A 26174-nucleotide genomic window follows, 5' to 3' on the forward strand; every position below is an offset into this window, starting at 1 on the left:
CTGTTGATACTCTGAAAAGAGCCTTGAAAACACAGTGGCATTAAGATGCACACCATGTATTTCAAACTAAATGTATTTGATTTGATTAGTTGGCCAAGACCCAGTCAGTGTTCTGTCAGCAGATCCAGAGTAAAACAAAGAGGCTATAATTAATAAAATTAATTCCAGATATAGAAACTTGAGGCATGAGGTGACACTTTGATCATAACATTTCCTCTGATCTAAGCAGAATGCAGAGACAGTAATTGCTCTTAGTTTCAAGACACGTGATTGGATCAGGGATGATTATTTTCTTCTCAGGGTTGCTGATGGCTATGCTTGCTGCCAAGTTTGCTACACAGCGGTCAGGTAGCTGCTGAGAAAGGATAAGATTTCAACTATTATTTCATTCTTATGTTCTTAGAAAATTCTCCAGTGACATTCGAGAACATATCCTTCTTTATCATTTTAGCAGTATGAAACTTTCGGTGGCCAGCCTTCTTTACCAGAACTAAAGTGCTGTCAGTTCCTATGAATTTCATCCCCTAAGTACAATTTTCTTCTCTCTGGATAGCTGTGCTTTCAGCCATTGTCTTTTAGTCCATTTTCTCACCTGAATTTATCAAATATTTTTCAATATACAGCAGCCTAAGTGATCTCTATAAAACACTCTCACATTGTTGTGAAGCCTTTGAAAGACTATCTGTTGGCCCTGACAGTGTGGAACAAAACATGATTTCGGGTGATAAGTACAATTTCTCTTCTGTATGTAGTAGCAAACAAATATTTGCCTTACTGAAGTTTCGCTGCATTCATAGAAAGTGGAAAAGTCACAACTTTTACAATACAGGTAGTTTTAGATAAGACAACTTTAGTTCTGATTATAAATATGAACATTTTGATATTACTAATAGCCACTATTCATTGACAACCTCTTTAAGGGAAGTCTGGAGAACATGACAACTTTTTAGGACAAAGTAAATTGTAGGATCTTACTGTCTAAAGTCACTCTGAGGGCTTGATTGTCATGGGGGAATATGATACCAGGTAAAAAAAACAGTGTGCAGAAGGACATTTACATGCATAAAAGGTATAGTTGAGGTGACATAGAAAAAGCCCGAAATGGTATCCATAATTTATTTATTTACATCCCAAACTGCCTACTCCAAGTCCCGCTCCTCAAACAGTCCTTCTCCTCAACCCCTTCCTCTTCTCCTCTGAGAGGGTGGCCCCTAATTGTATCCCCAACCTTGGCATATCAAGTCTCTGAAGGATTGAACACATCCTCTCCCACTGAGACCAGACAGGGTAGCCTTGTTGTGGAATGGATACCACAGTCAAGCTACACCTTTAGGGTAGAGCCTACCCACTTCATATTTTGGGAGACAGAGATGGAGACTGAACTGCATGTCTTTTACATGTGTGCCAGCCTGTGTATGCTATTTGGTTGGCAGCTAAGTCTCTGAGAGTACCCAGGGTCCAGGTTAGTTGACACTGTTGGTCTTACTGTGAGATTCTCATCCCTTTCAGGGCTTTCGATTCTTCTCCCAACTCTTCCATAAGGGTACCCGAACTCCATCCAATGTTTGGCTGTGAGTATGTGTATCTGTTTCAGTGAGCTGTTTAATAGATACTCTCAGAGGACAGTTATGCTAGGTTCCTATCTGTAATCATTACACAGTATCATTAATAGTGTCAAGGATTGGTCTTTGCCCATGGGATGGGTCTCATTTTGGGACAGTTATTGTTTACTCATTCCTTCAGTGTCTGCTCTATCTTTGTTCCTGCATTTCTTTTAAGCAGGACAAATTTTGGGTTGACATTTTGTGGAAGGGTTGGTGTCCTTATCTCTCCACTGGGGTTCTTGCCTGATTACAGGAAATGGCCTCTTCAGACTCTACACTGTCACTATTAGGCATCTTGGTTAATGTCAGCTGCCTTGTTTCCTGAGAGACTCCTCCACCCCGGGCAGGGGGAATCTCCAGGAAGTCCCAGAGCTCTGGCATTCATTATAGTAATTTGGCTTTCAGTGCTTAGAAATACCATGACCACAAATTAGTACATGTGTCAAAAATAGCAGCAAAATTCCTTAATTTAATCAAATTGCACTATAATTCTTTGTAGAAGAATAAGGTGAGAATGAAAACAACATAAACTGCGGGGTATCTTTAAGTAAAGGAAAAGTAGAAATCATAAAATAGAAATATGAAAATGAAAACAACCAGTACTAGGTAGAGCTCCAAAGCTGAACTTTATTACTGTGAAATAGATTCCACTTCTGTCTGGTATGTTCCTGTTTCTCTCAAAATACAGTTCATGCCTCTTTGTCTGATGGCAATGAGGGTATTTCTCTATTAAGATTCTAGCACAGCCTAGATTTGATGACTCATCCTAATCCTGAGTACAGAGGAGCAGAGACAGGGAAATGTGTGAGTTCTAAGCCATCCTGATCTACATAATGAGTTCCAACATAGTTAGGGCTGTAGAAAGGGTCTAGTATAATCTTATAAGACTGATGAACTTGAATCTCCTTAAACATCTTTGTAAAATATGCATTAAACATGGACAAAGTAAAGCTGATTAAAATAAGACTATGACAGCCTATGAATAACTGAGGGTTCTTAGGGAACCAGTGAGGGGCGATACACTTCTTTAGGTAGACAGGCTTCACCTAATCCAGTGAGCTTGGTGACTACAAGAGCAAATTATAAGAAAGTAACAGAAAACTTTCTATCTTTAACTTTTCTTTGTTTTTTGTTCTTTTGTTTAAATTTTTCTTTGTAACTTTATGGCTTTTGTTTAACATTTAAAATAATTTTTAAAACCTTAAAAACTAAATACTGTCATGTAGTACTATGAGATAACTGATAACGTGCATGATATTTAAGTGACTTGATTTTACTTTCCTCATATATTTATGTATTTATATATAATATATAGAAAGATATTTAGATTTTCTTCTGGTGTTATTAAATTGTACAGAACTATTCAATTATTTGTAGTTACACCAGAAAGCATAACTCTATACCCATTGCTATGTCTGTTCTTCACTACTCTTGCCTGATGAGATTCCTTCATTACATATGGATGAAATTGTATTTATGCTTATTCTTTTTACTTCATAAGCATTATATTTAATTAAAGACTCTCCATGCCATCTATGTTGTCACAGGTGGCAGTATTTTTATCATTTTAATGGTTTAATAGCACTGTATTGAAAATATGAACTACATGTTCTTTGCCAACTTCCCACATCATGGAGATATAGGTTATTTCCACGTCTTTGATATCATAGCATTGCAATAAAATCCCTTGAGTTATGGTTTCAGTCATTAAAAGTGATTAAATAATTCTGTTAATGAATTAAAGTGATCAATTTTTTTTCTAAATTGCTTGAAAGAATGTCTGTGGTAATATTTCAGTTTTTGTTTTTGTGAATCCCAGTGCCTCGGTCATATTTACAGCTAATGAGGTGGCGAATTTAAATTGGATAAGAGGACTTCACACTAGCGAAAGGTCTTAACATTAGTAAACATCTTACATAGAAAAGCTGTGAGATGTTGAGGTCACTTAATTTTTCTTAGTCATGGCTTCTATGGCTTACCTTCCCCAGTTTTAGATTTTAGCAGTTCGAAGGTATCATGTACCCAATATGGCTAGCTAAGCCTCCTTTGCCATCAGTGCTTAGTCCTAGAATAGTATGTCTCTTACAATCGAAGAGCCAACCGACACGGTTTGTAACAAAGTTTATATTTTGTGTTGACTATTCTGAATGCATAAGGTCAAGTGTGTACCATGATAATACCATACAGAAATATTTTCTATTTCTAGAATGCAATTTACTTGGAATAATGAAACACACATAATTCTCAATTAATAATATGGATTCTTTCAATTAACAATATGGAGTTAAGACTATACCCTGTCCTTTTGTGTCTAAATACTTTATATAAAGAACATTGAACAATATTCCATAGTGTAGATATAACAGAGTTACTGTTTCCATTACATTCCTTAAACTTATGAACAAAAACTTGACAGTGGATTTCCCATGCCTGGTACTGTGATTTTGATTAGCATATGATTCTTTAGGAAAGCATTGTCAGCCCAAATGTCATAAATTCAGTTTGTACATACATATGTATACACACACACATATACAACACACACACAAACACACACACACATACAAATAAACATTCCATATGTATGTACTAAACATATATATGTATAATATATATATGCACATATTACTATGTAAATAAAAATAATTCTTTAAGACTTTTATGTTACATCCTTAGTATTATATTTTACCTCCCTTCTTCTCTCTGTGTTGACCTCAAGCCCCTGGGATGCCTATGAACTACAACAATGACAGTAAGATAAGATATACCTAGAAATATAATAATGGTACACATATGTTGGAGATATCCAAAAGCTATCTGGTTGTACTTAATGTCCACTCGGTAAGAAATGCCTGGGGCTGGAAAGCTGGTTCAGCTATTAAAGGCTAGGTTTAAAACCAAAACTATAATATATGCCTGGTACTGAAATCTTAGGCAAATACCAGAGGAGTAGTCTTAGAGGAGAACCTACTATGGCCACTTTAGTGAACCAAAATAATTCCTAACTGTAATACAGATAATTATTCTTAAACCCATAGATCAGTGTAACTCTCACTTATCTTCAAAAGATATTATTTTTGGAAAAGATAGAGACCATTGTAGAAAACCAAAAAAATATTAAAATGCACAAACACCAACAATAATAGTATGTCCGGTCCCAATGAATATATCCAAAATGTATACCCTGCACCCAAAGTTCAAGACACATAACAGCACAACAGAAGTGACTGTAGAAAGACCATAAGGTCTAGAAAAACCAGGAAAACTGCCATGAGGGTCTGTCTGCTAGAAACGATAGGGAAGGTAGATTCCTGATACCTTATCTCTATAGTTGCGTAGAAGCCTAAAGAGGGAAAGCATCCGTAGGCATGTAAATGTGGAGGCGGGAATATTGCATCTTGGCAAACAACTGCACACAAATGGGTGGAGAGTAAGAATTAGCATTCCCTAGGGATGAAGCCCCTGCATAGTAATTGGCCCTAAAATTGTATACATATAAACAACATTAAATGAACTCACAGAGTTGTATTTTTACATTTATGGATTTAAACATGTGACAGTAGCAATTAAAGAAAAAGAGGCCATAAATTTGAAAGAGGAGTGGGAGGGAGTAGAGCAGCGTTTTTCAATCTTCCTAATGCTTTTGGCCCTTTAATACAGTTCTTCATGTGGTGCCCACAACCATAAAACTATTTTGCTGCTACTTCATAACTATAATTTTGCTCCCTTTCTGAATTGTAATATTAATATCTGCTATCAGAATATCTGATATGTGTCCCCTATGAAAGAGTCATTTCACGCTAAAAAGTTTATGCTGACAAGTAACTCCTTCCTATAGGAGGAGTTAGAGAAAGCATTGAGGGAGCTGAAGGGGTTCGAAACCCTGTAAGAACAACAATACCAGCCAACCAGAGCTCCCAGGGACTAAATCACGATCCAAAGAGTACACATGGACAGACCCATGGCTCCAGTTTCATATGTAGCAGAGGATAGCAATGTTGGGCACCAAAGGGAGGAGAAGCCCTTGGTCCTGCCAAGGCTGGAACACCCAATATACGGGAATGTCAGGGTGGAGAGGTGGGAAGGGGTGGGTGGTTGGTTGGGGGAAAGTGGATAACATTTGAAATGTAAATAAAAATATCCAATAAAAATAAATAAATATAAGGTAGCATAGAACGTTTTCTATTTGTATAATTAGCCTTCATATCAGCACATTTTTATTTATTGAGCTATATTCATTGTGGGATTCTTCACCTTTAACATGCTACATTTATTGGATATTTTAAATTAATTAATTAATTTATTCACTTTAAATCCTGATTGAACACAACACCTGCTGTAATGGCTATTCTGGTTGTCAACTTTACTATATCTGGAATGAACTACAATCCAGAATTGGAGGGCACTCCTGTCATCTAGATTTTGAAGCTGGAAGACACAAGTTTTTAACCTGGATCTAGGCATACAGATCTTGAAGTATAGTGACGATGAAAAGCTTAGGCCCAGGCAAAGTAGTACACAGCTTTAATCCCAGGAGACTGAGGCAAGGGGATATTTGAGTTCAAGTTCAGCCTGAGGCAAAGCAAGCCCCAGGTCCAGGTATGGTGGTAAACACCTTTAATCTAGGCCACACCTTCTGCTAGAGACATACATAAAGACACTGGAAGAAGGAAGATTCACTCTTCTTTGCCTGCTTGCATTTACTTCCCAGCACATTTGTTAGAACCCACTTCCACAGAAGACCAGCAGAAACAACTAGCCTCGTGGGACTGAGCAACTACTAGGTTCTTGGACTTCCCATCCACAGCTGCCCATTATTGGGTTAGTTGAACTACAGACTGTAAGTCTCAAAATAAGACTAATTCCCTCAAAATAGAGAGACAGTAAATAGACAGTTCTGTGACTCTAGAGAACCCTGACTAATATACCTGTACCTCTCTCCTCCCAGTCTCTTACAAATCCCTTAACCATTAACCTTTCCCCTTTTACTCAGAGAAGGTACCACCTACCCTGGGACTTCCAGTTGCAGTATTTCTAAGTGCATCCTCTCCCACTGAGCTCCAAACAGGTAGTCTAGTTACTCATTGGGAAGGGTATCCAATGGCAGGCAACTGATGACAGAAATAGCATCTGCTCTAATTCTTAGGGGACCCACATAAAGACCAAGCTGCACATCTGTAAATGTGTAGAGTGCCTGGATCCATCACGTACATGCTCCTTGCTTTGTTGTTCAGTCTCTGTTATCACCCATGGGCCCAGGTTAGTTGACTCTGTGGGTCTTCTTATTGTGTCTATGGCCCCTTCAGTTCACTCAATTCTATCCCCCAGTCTTCCACAAAACTCCCTGAGTGATGGCTGATGTTTCACTGTGGGTCTCTGTATCTGTTTTTATCTGCTGCTGGATGAAGCCTCTCAGGAGACAGTTAAGCTAGGCTCCAGACTGCAAGCATAGCAGAATATCATTAATAGTATCAGGGATTGGCTCTCTTATGTGGGATGTGTCTCAAGTTGGGCCAGTCATTCATTGGCCATTCACTGCTCCAGCTTTATTGCACTATGCATCTCATAGGTCACACAAATTTGGGGTTGAAGGTTTTGTGTGTGGGTGATTGTCCACATCTCTCCTCTAGAAGTCCCACCTGGCTACAGGATCTGACCACTTCAATCTTCATATCTCCAAGTCTCAGCTATGGGTTACCCTTCAAGTCTCCCACGAGTCCCAAGTCTCCAGCTAGACCAAAGATGCCCCCATAGGTGGTTATTCACTCCAACATCTCCTCTCCTCACATCATATCCTCATTCCTGTTCCCCTCCTCATCCCCTCATTTAAGTATCATTACTATATAAAACAAATAGTTTCTAATAAGAAACGAATCTGAAATTCCTTCACTGAGATTTACACTTCTAAGGTGCATCTTCTTCTTAAACAAAGATTTTTCACCATTGCCTTGAAAACTTCACCAGTGTCCTTTACTATGTTGTTTTAAGTAAAATGATGCTGCTTTTCATATTCCTCTAGAAAAGGTTGGATTAATGGTTAATGGAATTTAATGTGTTCATATATTTTATTATCAGTTGGTTTTGTTTGTTATCTTATTAAAACAGTATCATTAATTTTTATAACATAGAAATTATAAAATATATGAAAATCTAATTAGATAAAAACAAATTATCTAATTATAAAAATTCAATTAGCAATTATAAACCAACCTACAATTTTGGGGGGGTATTAGGAAATTAAACAAAACATATATTCAACAATGTATGCAAAAGTAATGATACTTAAATGAAATTTTGATTCTTTAGTTTTCCACTCTCTCAAAGAATTCATCAAATCTAGAAGGTAAAGAAAATGTCACTGCATACAAAATTAAACAAAGTATTGGAAACAAAATTAAAAATTCTACAGAATCTACAAAAATGTAGTTTCCAATTATGAATGATGAAAAATGATTGAATGAAGTAACTGTGTATATATATGATACAAAAAATCTTCCTTTATAAATTACTACTTGTCTATAATGAGTCCTAAGTTAAGATCAGACCAGACCTCTTAATTTAGATTATTCCAGATTAATTAATTCTCTGACCGCCTATCTCTGTCACCGTTACACAGTTAAGTACTATTTTGCTTTGAATTATTATGTAGGCTTTAACTAATAGGTATTTTAACATATTAAAAATCTTAACCCCGTTTTCAGGGGTAAATGATACTATTATAAGATTTCTCAAGGATGGATATGATAAAATTCTCCAAATGTTAGTAGGGCAAATGTTGAAGAATTTTACCTCTTGACAGAAGAGTTCTACATTAGTGGAATGCTTGCAGACGGGTCATTTTTCATTTAACAGCTTGAGAGAACATCTATGCTACTTTTAGAGTTCGCGGCATTTTAGCATCAACTCATAGAAAGTTTGATTCTCATTTTCTTTAGGATAAGGCCAACTTTAAGGAACTCACTCTGTCTCAGGTCTCATGTACTCTTTGCTTTACCATTTCTTAGAATTTTGGCTTCAAAATGTATTGTATTTTTTTATATAAAAGTGAGATACATTAAAGACATCCTGAAAAAGACGAGAAGCCAACATGTTTAGAAAACCTCACATAGTTTAAGCTTAGTCTCTAGATTCTGTCTTGCCCGAAAATTAAACTCATTCATAAGACTTGTACATACACGTTACAACTGATCATTTATTTTACTTCAAAGTATATGTGTTAAAGGAACACGTATTTGTGATTATTACTGTGATGTGCTATTTTCACACTTAGAAAATAAAATCTCCCAGAAAACTGTTCTCTGGAAATTATAGAGATTTTTCACTTGGCTTCTAAAAATAGTATAATGGCAAAATTAGAATAAAACTCCCCTGACCTTTTCCTGCAAAGCACAGAACCAGAACAACTGCTGAATTGCAAATGTTTATTCAGCTCTGTTCTGAGCCTGCAAGCAAACAGAGTGTGGTTGAACCTCTGCCAAAGGAGATGTTAAAAAGTAGCTACAGTCAGTGACTGGAAAATATGTGGCAGTCTCTATAAAAAGGAAGAGTCACGAGCTCGGCGAAAGCAAGTTTTAAACTGTCAGGTGGAAACAGATGTGGTACACTGTATGAGGAAACAGATTTAGTGATATGAGGGACAGGAGTTTCATCAAAATAATAAATTTGGTATGGGTCGACAGTTGGCATGCATACAAAATGTCATATTAGTTTAATTAGAATATGGTTTAATAGCTAATTCTAGGTTAATTCACTCTAATAATCATCTATACATCTATATCTACTTACATAGGACTTCATACTTGACTAAGGAAGATACGATGTTTTCATCTAATGTGACATATATTACTTATCCTGTTGCATATAACCTATTTTTATATTTTGTTTGCTTGCTTCTCTAACCAATTTAAGAAGCTTTTCTATAGATGTTTCTGGGTCAAGTTTGGAATTCATAGCAACCACAAATTATTTTAAGTATGTAGGAAAATGAATCAGGTTTGAAATCTTATAGATGTTTATTCTATTAATAACTAAGTTCCCTGCAGTTTCGCTCATGACTATTGAATGCTGGTATTAAAGTAGGCTATTGATAAGTAGATAGAAATCACTGTAAGAGTTCCCCTCACGACTATCACTTAACTTCATTGTTTCCTCCCTCCTTTTTACTTTTCCTTCTGGAGAATGGAGCATCCTATCCTGGCAAAACATTGGAACAAGATAGATAATGTAGCTAAGGTCTCCTGTAGGGAGTTTCTTTGCTTCCTTCCTTCCACCCTTCCTTCCTTTCTTTGTTTTTTTCTTTCTTTCCATTTGTTTGCATGGTGTGTGTGTGTGTGTGTGTGTGTGTGTGTGTGTGTGTGTGTCTGTGTGTGTGTCTGTGTGTGTGTGTGTGTGTGTGTATGTATGTGCACGTGTACGTGTGTACATGATACAGCATAGCTATGGAGATTGGAGGAAGCTCACAAGAGTAAGCTTTTTCCTTCTAATATGTAGGTTTCAGGGCTGGAACTCAGGTAGTCCAGCTTGGCTGAAGGTGCTTTATTTGAGTCAACTCACTAACCCTAAAGAATCTGTGATGTGTCTACTGCGACAGGAAGTTACAAAATGCAAGCGGTACCTTTAATTTAAATGCAGGGTATTATGCTTTTAGTTACATATTTTCACACTGGTGTACCCTTTGCTTACATAGTCAATGAGGACTATGGTGTATAAAACTGCATACCTGACACTAAATTTACAATGAACAAATGCAGTTTGAAAGAGTTGATTTTAAACTTCATTCCTGCAGCACTGGCAAACAAGGACTGGAAAAATGCTTCACAGAAAGTCGATGCTCTATAAATGAAGGTTATTATTTATAATGTCAAGTCATTTCTGGTTTCCTATACATGCAGGCATATGCAAGTGAAGCAATTTAACATATTTTAAAGCTACAAAGCTAAAATATAAAACTGGCAATGATGTAGTAGAGTTAAATGTATTTAATTTATGCTTTGGATTTGAGGAATTGTTGACAGAGATGAATGAAGATATTCCAGTGTCTGACAGAAGCATGAATGAAGGGAAAACAATCTTTCTACCCACTGAAAATTTGTGACTCAGGAGAGATATGTTTGTATATATGATTATCTTCATAGTTTACATGCAGAAAAAGAATAATTCTTTGCAGGAATGGAGGAATCACACAGTATATTATATAAACTACTTCTGATATGTTCTCTGTATTTTACTAAGTATTAGCAAATATTTTTGTTAAGATTATTAACTTATGGAGGTATTTTACAGTATCTGGAAGATATGCTAGAAATATTTTATTTGTTAATTTGTGTGAGACTTGTAGTGTTAGGCATGACACTATTTGGGGGATAACTGTGAAAATGGAATTAATTTGGGCATTTAATTATACTGAGTGTAATGTTTGAAAATTTGGACTTGTGTTTTGTTTCAGGAAATATTTTTAAAGTCCTTCACTCCATAAAATATGTTGGCCCAAAATATTAGTTGTTAATGTCACCTAAAAGACACTCTTTTGTGTTTTGTGGGGGGTTTTGTGGGGTTTTTTCCTTGCTACATTTGTTATCTTTTTCTTTTTAAACTAATCTTTTTTTTTCTATCAGTCTTCTACAGGTCATTCTTCCACAGTAACTCCATTATGCTGTTGCTACACAGTGAAAATATTTTGGAAACTAAATCTTGTCTTTTTAGGAAAAGAACAATGGCAAACCTGATTTATTTTGATTCTATAATTGACCATGCAAGGAAGCACATTATAATACAGTTTACAAGGAGAAAGCCAAAAATAGACAAGCCGAGAAGAGAGCATTTCCACTGTGAAATTTAGGGAATGATAATTAGATGAAAGTAGATTTGGCATTTGGCAATGCTTCCTTAGGAACTAAGCCTGAGAGGCTGGAAGTGGGGCCTTGTCAGTGTCTCAGGAAACTAACTGTACCAAAGGTAAAGAGCTGCGCTTCAGAGATGTTTCAGTTCTTCATGGAGAGGCAGGAGTGTAGAAGGGACTGATTTGTCGTAAGTGATAATATATGCTTCCTCAGACCCCAGGGTATGTAGGCCCCATTGTATAGCTCAGATCTCCAGAGAATAACAAGAGTAGAAGGAATTTAATTTGTTTTGAGTTGATTCAGAGAGATGAGTTGATTACTAGAAAATACATAAATTGCGTCTAAACTGATCTTTAGGTTAGGGGGAACTCCAAAGAGTGTAATGAATAATTTCTTCCAATGACCTGTTCTTTATTATTTAGTAATTAATATGGCAGATCCATTGATTACACATGCTTGCATACATATATGCATAAACATACTTATGTTCTGAAGAGCTTGGGAACGAGATATATTAGTACTGCCCATATTTTACAATAACTAAGATTCATGTGTTTTAAATAATGAATGATTGGTCTTATAGGAACAATCTCCAATTTATCATGTACATTTCTGTCCTTGTTCAATATTGTGTATGTTCAGGACGTGCTACCTGCACATAACATACTTTTCAATTGACCTGAGGATTCACCCTTAAATTCTGTTCTGGAAAGTAGACACTCATTTTGTTGATTTTTTTTTTTTTTACTTTTGTGTTGAGATTTTAAAAAAAAACTTAAGTGGACTTTAACTATACATTGCGAAGTTACTTGTGTAGTTTTATTCCCTTGTAAACATAATTAGGTTTTTCTGCATTAATTTTTTAAAATCTCTGACCTCACTTAACAAACTGGTATCTAAAAACACATGGCAAAGTCACCTGTTTGTACAGAATAGAGCATAGATAGTATCAAATTGAATGTACGCTTGTAACTCCTCTCTAAAAGTCCACTTTGGTAGAGTATCTTGTGCTTCATACAAATTCCATCTGTTTGAATGTTGCAGTTTCTAGAAGTAATTTGTTTATACTTAATGACTTTGCAGTCTATCTCAGGAGAGCCAATAACCTCAGTGTTATTAAACGGTGGAGAACACAGTGTGTTTTTATATTACAAGCAGGAGTTACAATATCTGAGCTCCTTCGGAAAGTTTATACTTTAAATTTGTGTTCGGTTAGGACCTGAATAGAGGACAAGAAGAGAATGCTGAGTAATCCCAACACTTATTATTCTCAAGGCCATGAGGGAAATTCTGGAAGTAATTTAGGGAAGTAAGAACAATAGACATTATTCAATAATCTTCAAACCAATATGCAAGGTAGGTTGGGAGTTATTTTGTGACATGTTCTGAATGAGCTTTTAGCTGATACATTTATAACTGTTGATTTAAAGAAAAGATAGACAATAAGGACTTAAGAAGGAAAAATAACGCTTTTGGGTAAATTTTTCAATTTGTATATTTGTCTGTATATGGAAGTGAAACATGTATTTATATAGCCTGTATTTGGAGTTACTCCCTGAAAAAAATCACTGTGTATTATGTAAGCAATTTACATGCATTTCTTAATGTACTTAATCCTCACACTATCCCTTTGGAGGGAAACTTCAACTTAATAAATAACAAAATTGAAGATTCAAAAAGGCTTAATAGCTTTTTTTTCTTCAAGGTTACCCATTAATTAATGACTGAGCTGAGAGCCAATGTTTGATATTACATGGGTCTGGCATCAAAATGATTTATCCATTGTGCAAGTGGCCTCTAGGGCTGATGTGACCCGCTTCTTTAGGTACTTGAGTGTCAGCCGTATCTATCCTACAAATTCTCTCTTCAAAACATTGTAGCTATAACTTAAAGTGGGTTTTTTTTTTACTTACTAGCATGAACGTATAATGACTTACCTAATCAATGAACCAATTTGTCTACACACATTTATATGACAGAGATACTGAGATACCTAAGATAAGATTCCATCTCTCTGTGACTATATAGACTACACAAGACATGAAGTCATTGATGTGTGGTTTGCCTCCCACCTCGACCTCTGGACTTAGTTCTGTGATAATTTTTTGCTTCCGGTATCTTCCAAAATCCAGTAATTTCCTAGAAATACATATTTAGTTCCTTGAACTAAATACATACATGTTTCCTTAAAACTCACTTCAGAGTTTTCACCCCATCAGGATGGTGTAGAAAATTATTATGCTACATAGCTCAGTGCCAGGTCTCCTGTCAAGTATACTGCATGTGATTAATGCTATTAATGTTATCTTAACAACAACAACAACAATAAAAACAACAACAACAAAAAAATGATCATTTTAGCCAGAGGAGTTAAACTAATAACGTGTATTGTGGTTGAGTGATGATTATGTTTTAATTGTTAAAAATGTACTGACATATTTGGTTTATCATATATTTTTCCTATGGCATAAAATTAATGGTTACATTACATAAATATCTAGTATTTACTAACATGTTATTTTTAATTTACAAGCAGTTACTCATAAAATCATCTTGATGGCTTCATGAGTTAAGGTATAAGGTAAAAAAAACCAATAATATTTTAGTTTTTAATGATTATAAAAACTGAGAATCAACACAGCAAGGACAGGGAACTTTCAAAAGTTATACAACTTAGATGCTGGTACTGGGATTGCCCATAGGGTTTGCGGTAAGTGTTATTACTTTCCAGATCTGTATAAAGGACCTGGTTTTCACATAGAAATGATAATTTTCCTTATGCTTCACTTTGGTCTTTGTCATATCCAATTTTGTGCCCTTGATAACTTAAAGTGGTTTAAAACTTAAAATTTCAAACTGAATTCTCTGCTGGCAAAGGAAAAGTCAGGTTTTTTTTTCCCCACAGTGTTTCCTAGGGTATATCAAGGACACTCCAGGACACACCCCATTGCCAGGAGTAGGTGACCAACTTTAAACCTCCATGCATAGAAATTAACACTTGAAGTTGAGTATTTGTTGGCTACATTTCTAATACTCTAATACTCATTTCCATTTCTTCTTTGACTACATAGTGCAATTTAATAGAGTGCTAATATAACCATAGGGATTAAGAACCTGGCTTTTTAGGTCCTATTTCTTCAGTCCAACCTCAACTCCCCCTTGATTATATCATCTTCGTATGACTTATTTTCACTTCTAAAATTTGGAAAAGTTGTAATGGTATCTCAAGTATGTCGAAATATTGTGAGGTCTGGAGAAATACAGAAAGTGCTTAATGAGATATTTGACAAATGCATATAGATATAGATTAATACATGGCTTAAATAATAAGAATTTTCCTTGTTAATGATAGAAAAAATTAAATTACAAATCAAAACTATCCTAATTGTCTCCTAGAAAGCCACATAATGTGGCTGATATGTAATGTCTATGTTGGGTAATAGGCCATAGAAAACCATAAGCCATACCAAAGAAGTAGAGAAACTTAAATGCAGAGAAAGTGAGGGAAATAAAATCATAAAATGTTAACTTTGTGAATACAGATCTTTATGGGTGTAGTGAGATGCTACAACATGTAGAGTTGGAAGCAGGTGTTTGACTGTTCCTTTACAGTTAGGCGCTTGTAGACGTTTTCTGTGCAGTGCCCAGTGTGTGGTGTTCACTGAGAAAAACTCAGGGTACAGCTTTACTATGGACATTTAATTCTATTCACAGCAGACTGAGATGTGAGAAGAAACAGTCTTAATAAATTGAAAAAGAGGTGGATTTGGTTGCCCACTATGCAACTAACTAGCTATCAAATTCTCCTAAAGCCCTCTAAGCTGCTTCTACCTTATGAACTACAGACACAATCCTCTCACAATATTGCATAGAGGTTGGAAGTGTCTGTGGTGTTTAGTGATTTAGCGACTACTTCTCCTTCCTCCATAATGACAGTTTTTATGTGGTGTGCACCTGAAAATCTCTGGTATTGCCTGAATGAAGTGAAAAGCTTGACGCATTGGCAATATAGAAAATTAATTTTCAAAGCCATTGAATATCAGCAATTACTTTTTAATTGTCAAGTTATAAACAATTAAAATACTTTTTAAAACTTTTCATTTAGAATCCATTATCCTATATATTCTACACATTCCCTTCTTCAAACTCCTCCCAGATTCTGTTCACACCCCTAATCATTAATTCCATTCCATCTCCTCTCTCTGCCCCTCTCTCTCTCTCTCTCTCTCTCTCTCTCTCTCTCTCTCTCTCTCTCTCTCTTTCTCTCTCTCTCTCCCAAGTTTACAAACAAACAAACATGGAAACATGAGAACCACAGGATTCCTACCGCTACCCAAGAAAATTTCAAACTGAATTCTCTGCTGGCAAAGGAAAAGTCAGGTTTTTTTTCCCACAGTGTTTCCTAGGGTATATCAAGGACACTCCAGGACACACCCCATTGCCAGGAGTAGGTGACCAATAAGAAACTCTGTGTTTTTGTCTTTAAAACTATATTTTAATTACATTACTCATATGTCCACCTTTTAATTTTTCCTCAACCTTTTCATTCTACATGGGCTTCATGGATGGAGAGCCTCAGTGTGAATATGTGGTTTTTATTAAAAAGACTTTCAGTAAGTGAATGAGTAAATCTACCAAAATTTCATATCAATAATACCAAGAAAACTGTGCAACACTTTAGTTTTTCTTTTTCTGTTCCACTCATCTTTTCTCATCCTTCTGTACTTGGCTGTAAGAACACATAAGGACATCCAAACCCACACACACCATACATAGCTCTACAATCTAGTCTCACCTTGGGATCTGACTAATTTTAATCTAAGTGTGGATAATGATGAAGAAGTTTATAAAGATAAATAAAATAACAGAAAAATACACATGGTGTCCATTCCTTGCCTTGAACAATGGACCAAGATGTGCTTGAGAACCCTTTTCATTTTAAAAATCTATCCCGAACTAGCATCTTACAAAATAAAGTGCAAACTTTAATTGAAGAACTTTAATGTAGTTATAATTACGTTTTCTAAGAATATGCATTGCATTACAGCATCTTTCCTTCTAGAATGCTCCATCTTTTTCATTATTTTTTTTTTACTCAGACTATTTAAAACTGAACCACGCTTATTTCATGACCGAAGATACCAGCTGAATTAACATAATTGCAGGTGAATACCATCATTGAAAGGGTACTATGTGATTGCACCTCTCAGCTGGCGAGATAACTGTTTGCATGTTTTAACCAGATTCCAGACTGGAACAAATGTGAAAATCAACACGCGTTCATCCCTGTGGAAACTGGCAAAGCAGCAGATGCTGCTGCTGGAAATAGCTGGGACTTCTGCATCTTTGGATGAAAAACATCTTGTGAAAAAAAAAAGTGTTCCATGCATCGATTAAGAGATTAAAAAGTGTATATGTTATTATTTAATGTGGTTTATTCCTGTAGAATCATAAATTTAGAACTATAAATGCAAAGCAGATGACCTCTGTGGTATTTCCTATAGCCAATCCTTTACCCTAGCCCAAGGTCACGTCTTCAACCTAATTCAGCATTCATTCGAATAACAGGTCTGAGAGCTTTTGAGGTGAAAATGGCAAAACTTGGTATTATTACAGGTCCTTCATTAAACTGTCAGACTATGACGAACTCAGTAATTGTCCACCGTTTCTAGTGGCAGAGAGAGGGCCTGCATATGTCACAAACAGTTGTCAGGATGTGCTTAAAAATGGCATAACCATATGACTTAGTATAAGAGTTACTGTGGAGGTGAAGAACAGAGAGTAAGGGGTCATAAAGAACAATCAACCATACTGGTGACTATTTTATCAACATGCCCTCGGCCAAAGATATATAAGCAAGCAAACAAGAGTGAATCTATAATAGAAGTGGTCATCCCTCAGATATGAGTGTTTAATCTGACTGTTAGAAATGATTGCACAAAGGTCCTGGCTCCAATTTACTTTAAGATTTCTTTTATTTACTTATTTATTTATTTATCTAAATTATTTGATTTATTTACATTTCAGTCTTCCCCAGCCCCACGCCCCACTGTTTTTCATTCATTCCCTGTCCCCCCTTTGCCTCTGAGATAGTGTTCCTCCCCCAGTCCCCTCCCTTCCCTGGAGCCTCAAATCGCTTCTCAATTAACAATAGTGTTTTCCAAATCTAAGGATAAACTTGCACAGCTCCCACAGATTCAAAATACTGATGTCCTGAGCATTTGCTTTGACATATAGTTCTACTGACCCTGGCTTGTGGTAAAAAAGTAGAGTAAGAAAGTTGGTTGAGTAAGAAAGTTGGTTGAGTAAGAAAGTTGGTTGAGTAAGAAAGTTGGTTGAGTAAGAAAGTTGGTTGAGTAAGAAAGTTGGTTGAGTAAGAAAGTTGGTTGAGTAAGAAAGTTGGTTGAGTAAGAAAGTTGGTTGAGTAAGAAAGTTGGTTGAGTAAGAAAGTTGGTTGAGTAAGAAAGTTGGTTGAGTAAGAAAGTTGGTTGAGTAAGAAAGTTGGTTGAGTAAGAAAGTTGGTTGAGTAAGAAAGTTGGTTGAGTAAGAAAGTTGGTTGAGTAAGAAAGTTGGTTGAGTAAGAAAGTTGGTTGAGTAAGAAAGTTGGTTGAGTAAGAAAGTTGGTTGAGTAAGAAAGTTGGTTGAGTAAGAAAGTTGGTTGAGTAAGAAAGTTGGTTGAGTAAGAAAGTTGGTTGAGTAAGAAAGTTGGTTGAGTAAGAAAGTTGGTTGAGTAAGAAAGTTGGTTGAGTAAGAAAGTTGGTTGAGTAAGAAAGTTGGTTGAGTAAGAAAGTTGGTTGAGTAAGAAAGTTGGTTGAGTAAGAAAGTTGGTTGAGTAAGAAAGTTGGTTGAGTAAGAAAGTTGGTTGAGTAAGAAAGTTGGTTGAGTAAGAAAGTTGGTTGAGTAAGAAAGTTGGTTGAGTAAGAAAGTTGGTTGAGTAAGAAAGTTGGTTGAGTAAGAAAGTTGGTTGAGTAAGAAAGTTGGTTGAGTAAGAAAGTTGGTTGAGTAAGAAAGTTGGTTTGTTTCAAATTAAAATGGGAAATTAGGGGAAGTATCACTATTTTCATTCAATATCATTAATGAAAAATATACTGACGGTTTTGTTTCATCGAAATTAGGCAGAAAGGTTTTGTAACTTTTTACAGAATAGCTTCTTCTTAGGAGGGGATTAAAGACTATATCAGTATTATTTGCTGTGTTATTTTAAATAGAGAATAGTTATTCTTCTAGGTATTTTATCTTCAAATTTCTGAAATAATAGCAAGTAAATATATCAGGGGATTCCTTTTTAAATTCTAGGATAAAATGACAATCCAATATTTTCACACAAATTATTTCAGAAGGCATTGTAGTTACATTTTGGAATACAAAATGATGTTACTTCTATTAGTGTGTGTAAAGCTAGAAGTTACTTTTGAACTGATGTAATTAGTTTGACATGTGAGTATGGAGAGGGATGCTCTTCACATAATATTTATTGCAACTTGTAATTTTGCCACTGTCAGGCACATAAGTATCATTTCAATATTAGAGTGATGACTGGATTTAGACTCTTAACTGAAACATAAGATGTAGAGTCTGGAGGGAAGGAGGGAAGGAAAAAAGGAGGGAGGGAGGGAGAAAGAGGATAGAGAATGAGAGAGAGAAGAGATACTGACACTTTATCTGCAGCTTATTAAATGTGTTTCCCCATAAGTTCACACTTTATTCCTCTGAGCCCTGGGTTACTTATCTTCAGAATCATCAGAGCATATCTCCCTAACCGGATTGTATAGAGGATAATAATGAGCACCAAGGATACACAGCACAGTGTCTACCATGGCATGGACATTTATTTTCTGCATTAGAAAATTTTAACCCTTTATCAGAGATGACATGTAAGGACGATGAAGTGTCTTGTGATTCGTTGCTGATAATGTTCACTGGGTAAGATTTTGGAGGGATTCAATGAAAGACTTAACTTTTCTTCAACATGGCTTTTTAAATGACAGTATTTTACACCTGATTCTCTGTGACTGTTGTGTGTGATTACTTTTCAGGTAACAGAAGGGCACAATGTTCTTTTATTCAAACTCCGCTGGGCTTTAAAACAACAGAAATCACCTGTGTGGTGTGGATCATTGACAAAAAAGCAGGATGGACATTGCTCATTAGATAATACACAGTTCTTAAGGGAGAATTGCCTTTACATTTTAATAGCAGAGAAGTTTGATAAGAAAAATGGAGGAAAACAATTCTTTTGTTTCTCATGGAAAATAATATTCATATAGGGGTGAAATTTGATGTATGATTTTTTAAATTGCAACTTTATTTTCAAATGGTGAATATTCAGAAATGTACTGATCAGATAATAACAATGTAAATAATGTAAATAAATTATATTTGAAGAGACCAAAATTGTGTATATCAGAGTACCATGAGATGCAACATAATATCTAGGTGGCATGATTTTATATCTGAAATCCAGCATTACTTTCAGAAATCCTGAGAGCAGAAACGTAAAATGATCTTTTCAAGGACCAAAGTAGCTAATTTACCATAAAATTTTCACAATTTTAACCAAAGTTCATTCTGACTTTATAGATCTGAAAGGCAGGGTGACTAACTATCATCCAAACATAGAAATTTCTCTCTCTCTCTCTCTCTCTCTCTCTCTCTCTCTCTTTCTCTCTCTCTCTCTCGTTAATTTAACAAGTGCTTTCGAGAGAAATCTTTGGTGTTCCTTTCTCCTCTTGCTTGTCACTAAATGAAGAAGAAAATTTTCAACTTTGTCTATTGAAAGGCAACTCCATGATTTGTTATGTTTCCATAGATGACTTTTATTTCTTGTTTGCAGCAAGAAACTTTTGGTGTGCATTCATACTTTGAATTATTGGAAGCTATTCTCAAATTCGTTATTGCATTATCTTTCTACACTCTCATACAGGTTGGGTTCAAACCCAGATGTATATGATCTATCACATTGCTTCTTAAATGATATAGTTATGATCATACAATTTCTCCTCTAGCTTCCTCCTATAGACAAGTGTTCTGCTGTTCTTCTGTGTAAGTTCTAGATTTGATTTGTGGATAATGAACTATGAATCATGGGATTCTGAACATTTCCAGCACCTTGTCTGTTTCTGTGGAATGAGCATATATATATATATATATATATATATATATATATATATATATATATATATATATATGCACTACAGCTCTAATACAGCTCTAATGGAGTTCTAATACTCTAGTACTGTGTGGTCTACTTATATGAATCCGTGAGCAGAATGGACTCCTACTAATTTTTTTTTGCTTCCACTGTGCATAATTCATCAAAAGGTTTCTCTCTGCTTGCAGGGATGACTTGTCAAGCTCGAACATCATACACCGAAGATGAAGTTCTTTGGGGTCATCGTTTTTTCCCTGTAATTTCTTTAGAAGAAGGATTCTTTAAAGTCGATTACTCCCAGTTCCATGCAACCTTTGAAGTCCCCACCCCTCCGTACAGTGTGAAAGAGCAGGAAGAAATGCTTCTCATGTCTTCCCCTTTAATAGCACCAGCCATAACCAACAGCAAAGAAAGACACAATTCTGTGGAGTGCTTAGATGGACTAGATGACATTAGCACAAAACTTCCATCGAAGCTGCAGAAAATTACGGGGAGAGAAGACTTTCCCAAAAAACTCCTGAGGATGAGTTCTACAACTTCAGAAAAAGCCTATAGTTTGGGTGATTTGCCCATGAAACTCCAACGAATAAGTTCGGTTCCTGGCAACTCTGAAGAAAAACTGGTATCTAAAACCACCAAGATGTTATCAGATCCCATGAGCCAGTCTGTGGCCGATTTGCCACCGAAGCTTCAAAAGATGGCTGGAGGACCTACCAGGATGGAAGGGAATCTTCCAGCCAAACTAAGAAAAATGAACTCTGACCGCTTCACATAGCAAAACACCCCATTAGGCATTATTTCATGTTTTGATTTAGTTTTAGTCCAATATTTGGCTGATAAGATAATCCTCCCCGGGAAATCTGAGAGGTCTATCCCAGTCTGGCAAATTCATCAGAGGACTCTTCATTGAAGTGTTGTTACTGTGTTGAACATGAGTTACAAAGGGAGGACATCATAAGAAAGCTAATAGTTGGCATGTATTATCACATCAAGCATGCAATAATGTGCAAATTTTGCATTTAGTTTTCTGGCATGATTTATATATGGCATATTTATATTGAATATTCTGGAAAAATATATAAATATATATTTGAAGTGGAGATATTCTCCCCATAATTTCTAATATATGTATTAAGCCAAACATGAGTGGATAGCTTTCAGGGCACTAAAATAATATACATGCATACATACATACATGCATATGCACAGACACATACACACACATACTCATATATATAAAACATACCCATACAAACATATATATCTAATAAAAATTGTGATGTTTTGTTCAAATTTGTATTTCTCGTGCATGTTTACTTTATTAGACTAGGAAGGCTGCTGGCATTGATTATGAATACCAAATATTTTAGCCTTAAATTATTTGTTATTTAAAAATCTGATTTAATGTTTTCTGCTGTTGAGGTCAAGGAATCTTTCAACTGTATTTTATCATGAAAGGGTAGCAGATTTGTGGTGTTTTTGACACCATAGTGACATCATTATTATGCATTTAATTTGTAAATTTTAGAGTGTACCAGTACATGGCACACATCACTGAACTTTTCTTATGATTTTTAGAAGTCACTAGAACTTGGGTGGGGGCGGGGTGAATAAGAGTTATTTAACTCATCAATTCTGAAACTCACTAATATCTAGAAGTTGGTTTTGTACTCCAATAAAAATATGAGCTCTGAACAAATGCTGAATCATTGGAACTGTCAGTAGCCAGGTTATTGTGACTATGTCAGAGTCTGTGTGAAACTGACAGGGTAAATGGTGCCTGTGTCAAAATGAGTTGGTTGAAAATGTTTTCTTCTTTTTCTGGAACTTTTGTCATCCATAAAGACTCGTAGGTATTTCAGGAGACATAACAGCACAATGAAACAGATGATAAATACTTGTGCTGGAAATGTGTACGTATGCCTAACAGAGACTTTTATGCTGCTCTCCTGTTTGTGGCATTTGTTGTGAAAGGACAGATTATTTTCCTGGTCTGGGGAACCTATCCCAGGTCTGTCACTCATAATTTAGCACAGACCTGAGAGAAATTAAAATCAAACGAATTGACAATGTTTGTACACTCAGGATCTTTTTGATTTTGTTTAGGTGTTGAACAATTCTTTTACTGTTGCCTTGAATCCCTGACATCCAGAATAATTTTAGCAGTACTACCTTTCAACCCCCAACATCTGGCTGTTATCAAACTTGATCAGTAGTATATCTTTAACACAATGCTTTAGAATAAAAAGGGTGGTTTTTTTTTTTTTGAAAGTGCACAAGTACTTCTTTGTGTACTAACATAGATTTTCCTATACATTTTTGACGGTATTTATAATCCACCTTGGCCCGGAATTAACCCACTTCTCATTAATATATAGATCACTGATGGTTGGTTTGAGCACACAGCATTCCTAATTGTTTAATGATCCTGCGATAATTTTATTAGAGGCAAATTATTACATCTACAGTATATCATCCATTATATCTTCTGGCTACCTCTGTATCAACCAAATTCTGTAGGTGCAAACACATAACAGGGAATAACTACTGGAAAAATGGTCAACATTAGCATCCATCCACTGTGAATCGAGCAGTTGTCCTACCCCTTGATCACCAAATGTTCTTATTTGCTAGACGGAGGTGATGATTAACAGACAGAAAAGGGGGACTAGTGGGGAAAGTATATTTAGCAGTGGAGGAAGCTGCATAGATCATTTAGTCCAACACCTTAAAACTATACAGAGCCATACTATTCTTTGGAGAGTCATTTTAACTTGTTTTTGGTATTGTGAAAAACCAAAAGCAAACTCTCTGAATTTATTCATTTAACAAAATTTTTGCATGCCTTCTTTGACCTAGGCATTGTTTTCTAGTGTAGTTCCTGGGGATTTAGACATGTACAATGTATCAGCAAGAGAGTGTAGGGAGAGAGAATGAGAGAGAGAGGGAGAGAGGAGGGAGGGAGAGAGGGAGAGAGAGAGAGAGAGAGAGAGAGAGAGAGAGAGAGAGAGAGAGAGAGAGAGAGAGAGAGGAGGGAGGGAGAGAGGGAGAGAAAGAGAGAGAGAGAGAGAGAGAGAGAGAGAGAGAGAGAGAGAGAGAGAGAATGAGAATCCAGTAGTCAACATTTCAACTAGGAGAATGAAAACAAGGTAGCAATGGAAAAGGGTATAGGATGATATGTATTCAGAAAGTGATACTTAGGGAGTTGGTTGACATTAGGAGTGAAAACTCAATGATGAAAAAGAGCCAGTGTTGCCAAAAATCAATTCAAGTGAACAGTACACTTTTACCTTTTCCGCATACGTGTGGGAACAGTATGATTTCTGCATGTACTTGCAGTTTAACCCCTATTTCTAGGTTGATCATAGGATCCAGTCTGCCCAGGAAAATTGAAGTTTATACTTGTTGTACTTGTGTAATTATTAGTAGCCCTCTCTTTGAATCCTATTATGTCCTGGTTTGGATGATATATGGTAAAGTTTTGTTGACACTAACAAAATTATTGACTCTAATATATTTGGAAAAAATAAAGAATTGCTTTACTTCTCTTTCCTTGATTTTCTTTCTTTTTTATTTTTTGTTCACAGACCATTTTGAGAAAATTCATTTCAATGTCACTTGCTTTTAGCCTCAAGAGCTTCTTAGAAGAGTTTAATCAACACACGTGCCTTAGGTTCCAAATTTATGTGATATATTGAAAGCATAAAATAAAGAATAAACCCCACTATTTCCATTTTAAAAAATTGTAAGAGTCGTAATCAAAAGAACTGAACATGAATGTATATCAATCGTCAGATAGTGGCCATGTGTGTCAATATCTATACCACTTGCTTAATGGCTATTAGGAATGAAAATTGTGAATAATTTGACATGATTGTGCTCCTGTCACTTTACAGCTAGCTCTCACTATTATAAACTATCTCATTCTATTTATCAAAATGTTGACAAAACATAACAATTTTGGAAATGCTTATCTTTAACTTCAACACTTATTCACTGTAGCACTATAGTCATATAATTGTAAAGATGAGTAAAATTAACTGAGGATATTTTATCATAGGTTTCTTTCATTAATCATATGATATTCCAAATATAATTCTTACAAGGCTTTATTTTGTATCAGAAGTATTCTCTTAGCTCAGTACCTAAAAGCCCTATTCAATGGAAAGAAAGGATTTATCTAGTGCATGATTTCTATTGGATGTATATTTCGCACAACTGACTCCTTGTCTTTGTATCTGCAACATTTCTGGTTTTTTTCTATTTTTTTTTTTACTATGAAGAAAGTACAGTTTGATTTCAGAGTATGTAATCTGCGTTCCATTTCACAATTTATTATTTAATTATATATTAAAGTAGTGTGAAGTGTGAAACATTTTCTAACAGTCAGTCTATAATGATTTCAATGTACAGAGCTGTTAGGATTAAAATCATAGAAACTCATGAACTTAGTACAAAGAATTTTAATTCTAAAAACTTTAAAATTTTCGATCACCAATGGGCTTAATTTTCAAACTATCACCATTATTTCTTGACTTTTCTGCTGTTATTGAACTATACACTTTCATAAACTACATGAGTTTTTAAAATGTACTCTGCTCATAAAATACAACCCTAACCTCAGTTTTCCCTGCCTCTCCTTCCAACCTCCACCCCACCTCCTCTCTCCCCTAGACCCATTCCTCCTGTCAGAAGCAGCACACTTCCTGTTGATATCAACTCATCAATGCATAACAAGACACAATAAGACTAGGCACAAACCCTTGATATCAGGACTGGTTAAATCTTTCCAGTAGGAATAGGAGGGTCTCATGCGCAGGTGAAAGTATCAGAAATATCCCCACTGTTAGGAGACCCTCAAAATCACCAAGCAGAAGACCTAATATAGAGCCATGCAGGCTCATTGGCTTCTGCTTTAGGCTCCGTGAGCCTCTATGAGCCCTGCTTAGGTGATTCTGTGGGCGGTGTTTTTCTGATGTCCTTCATTTCCCTCCGACTCTTCCAATTCTTCCTTCCTGTCTTCCATGGGATTGAGCAAGCTACAAGGGGAAGAACCCATATCAATAATTTATGACTCATTTCCTAAAAGACTGATTTGATCCACCACAAGATCCTGCTGGTAAATTGTTTATTGTACCCTTTTACTGATGAGATATTTCAACATGAACCTTCTACTTCTAATTAATAATTCTTTTTCTCAAGATGTGATTGGGAGAAGCTTCAAGAACAACTTATTCCATTATTAACCATTTCTAAAATCTATGGTAAGTAAAGCATGAAAAGTGAGCTTTTATTTATTTTCTTCTAATAAAAATTATTTTGATACATGCTCTCTTGTTTCACCTAAAAATATTGCATAGAAAGAAATGTGCTACAAGGCTAGAGCCATACAAATCCTTGGATATGTACTGCTTCCTGTTCCTCGGGTCAACACATAATTATTTTATTAAAAAAATTAGAAAGCTAAATTACAGGGCTAGAGAGATTTCACTATATTTAAGATAGATTACTGAACAAGCAAAAGACCTGGCTTTGGTTCCCAGCATGCGTATCAGGGGCTCACATCATCACTAGAGGTCT

General features: G+C 35.7%; 1 protein-coding gene across 4 annotated transcripts in view; it reads left to right on the forward strand.

The window, feature by feature from the left end:
- The window catches only part of Kcnj3 (potassium inwardly-rectifying channel, subfamily J, member 3), a 164121-nt gene extending 139979 nt beyond the window's left edge, over positions 1-24142 (forward strand). The window contains exons 3-4 of one of the 4 annotated variants that reach the window (XM_039105731.2): positions 16543-16608; positions 20783-21007. In XM_039105731.2, the coding sequence (XP_038961659.1) occupies positions 16543-16592 (50 nt within the window). In that variant the 3' untranslated portion in view covers positions 16593-16608; positions 20783-21007. Of the gene's footprint in view, positions 1-16542; positions 16609-20782 lie in introns of all 4 variants that reach the window. The other 3 variants (XM_039105734.2, XM_039105732.2, NM_031610.3) reach the window with 3 other exon arrangements.
- The last annotated feature ends 2032 nt before the right edge of the window (positions 24143-26174 follow it).

This window comes from Rattus norvegicus, chromosome 3 (assembly GCF_036323735.1).
Source record: "Rattus norvegicus strain BN/NHsdMcwi chromosome 3, GRCr8, whole genome shotgun sequence".
Taxonomy (NCBI): Eukaryota; Metazoa; Chordata; class Mammalia; order Rodentia; family Muridae; genus Rattus; species Rattus norvegicus.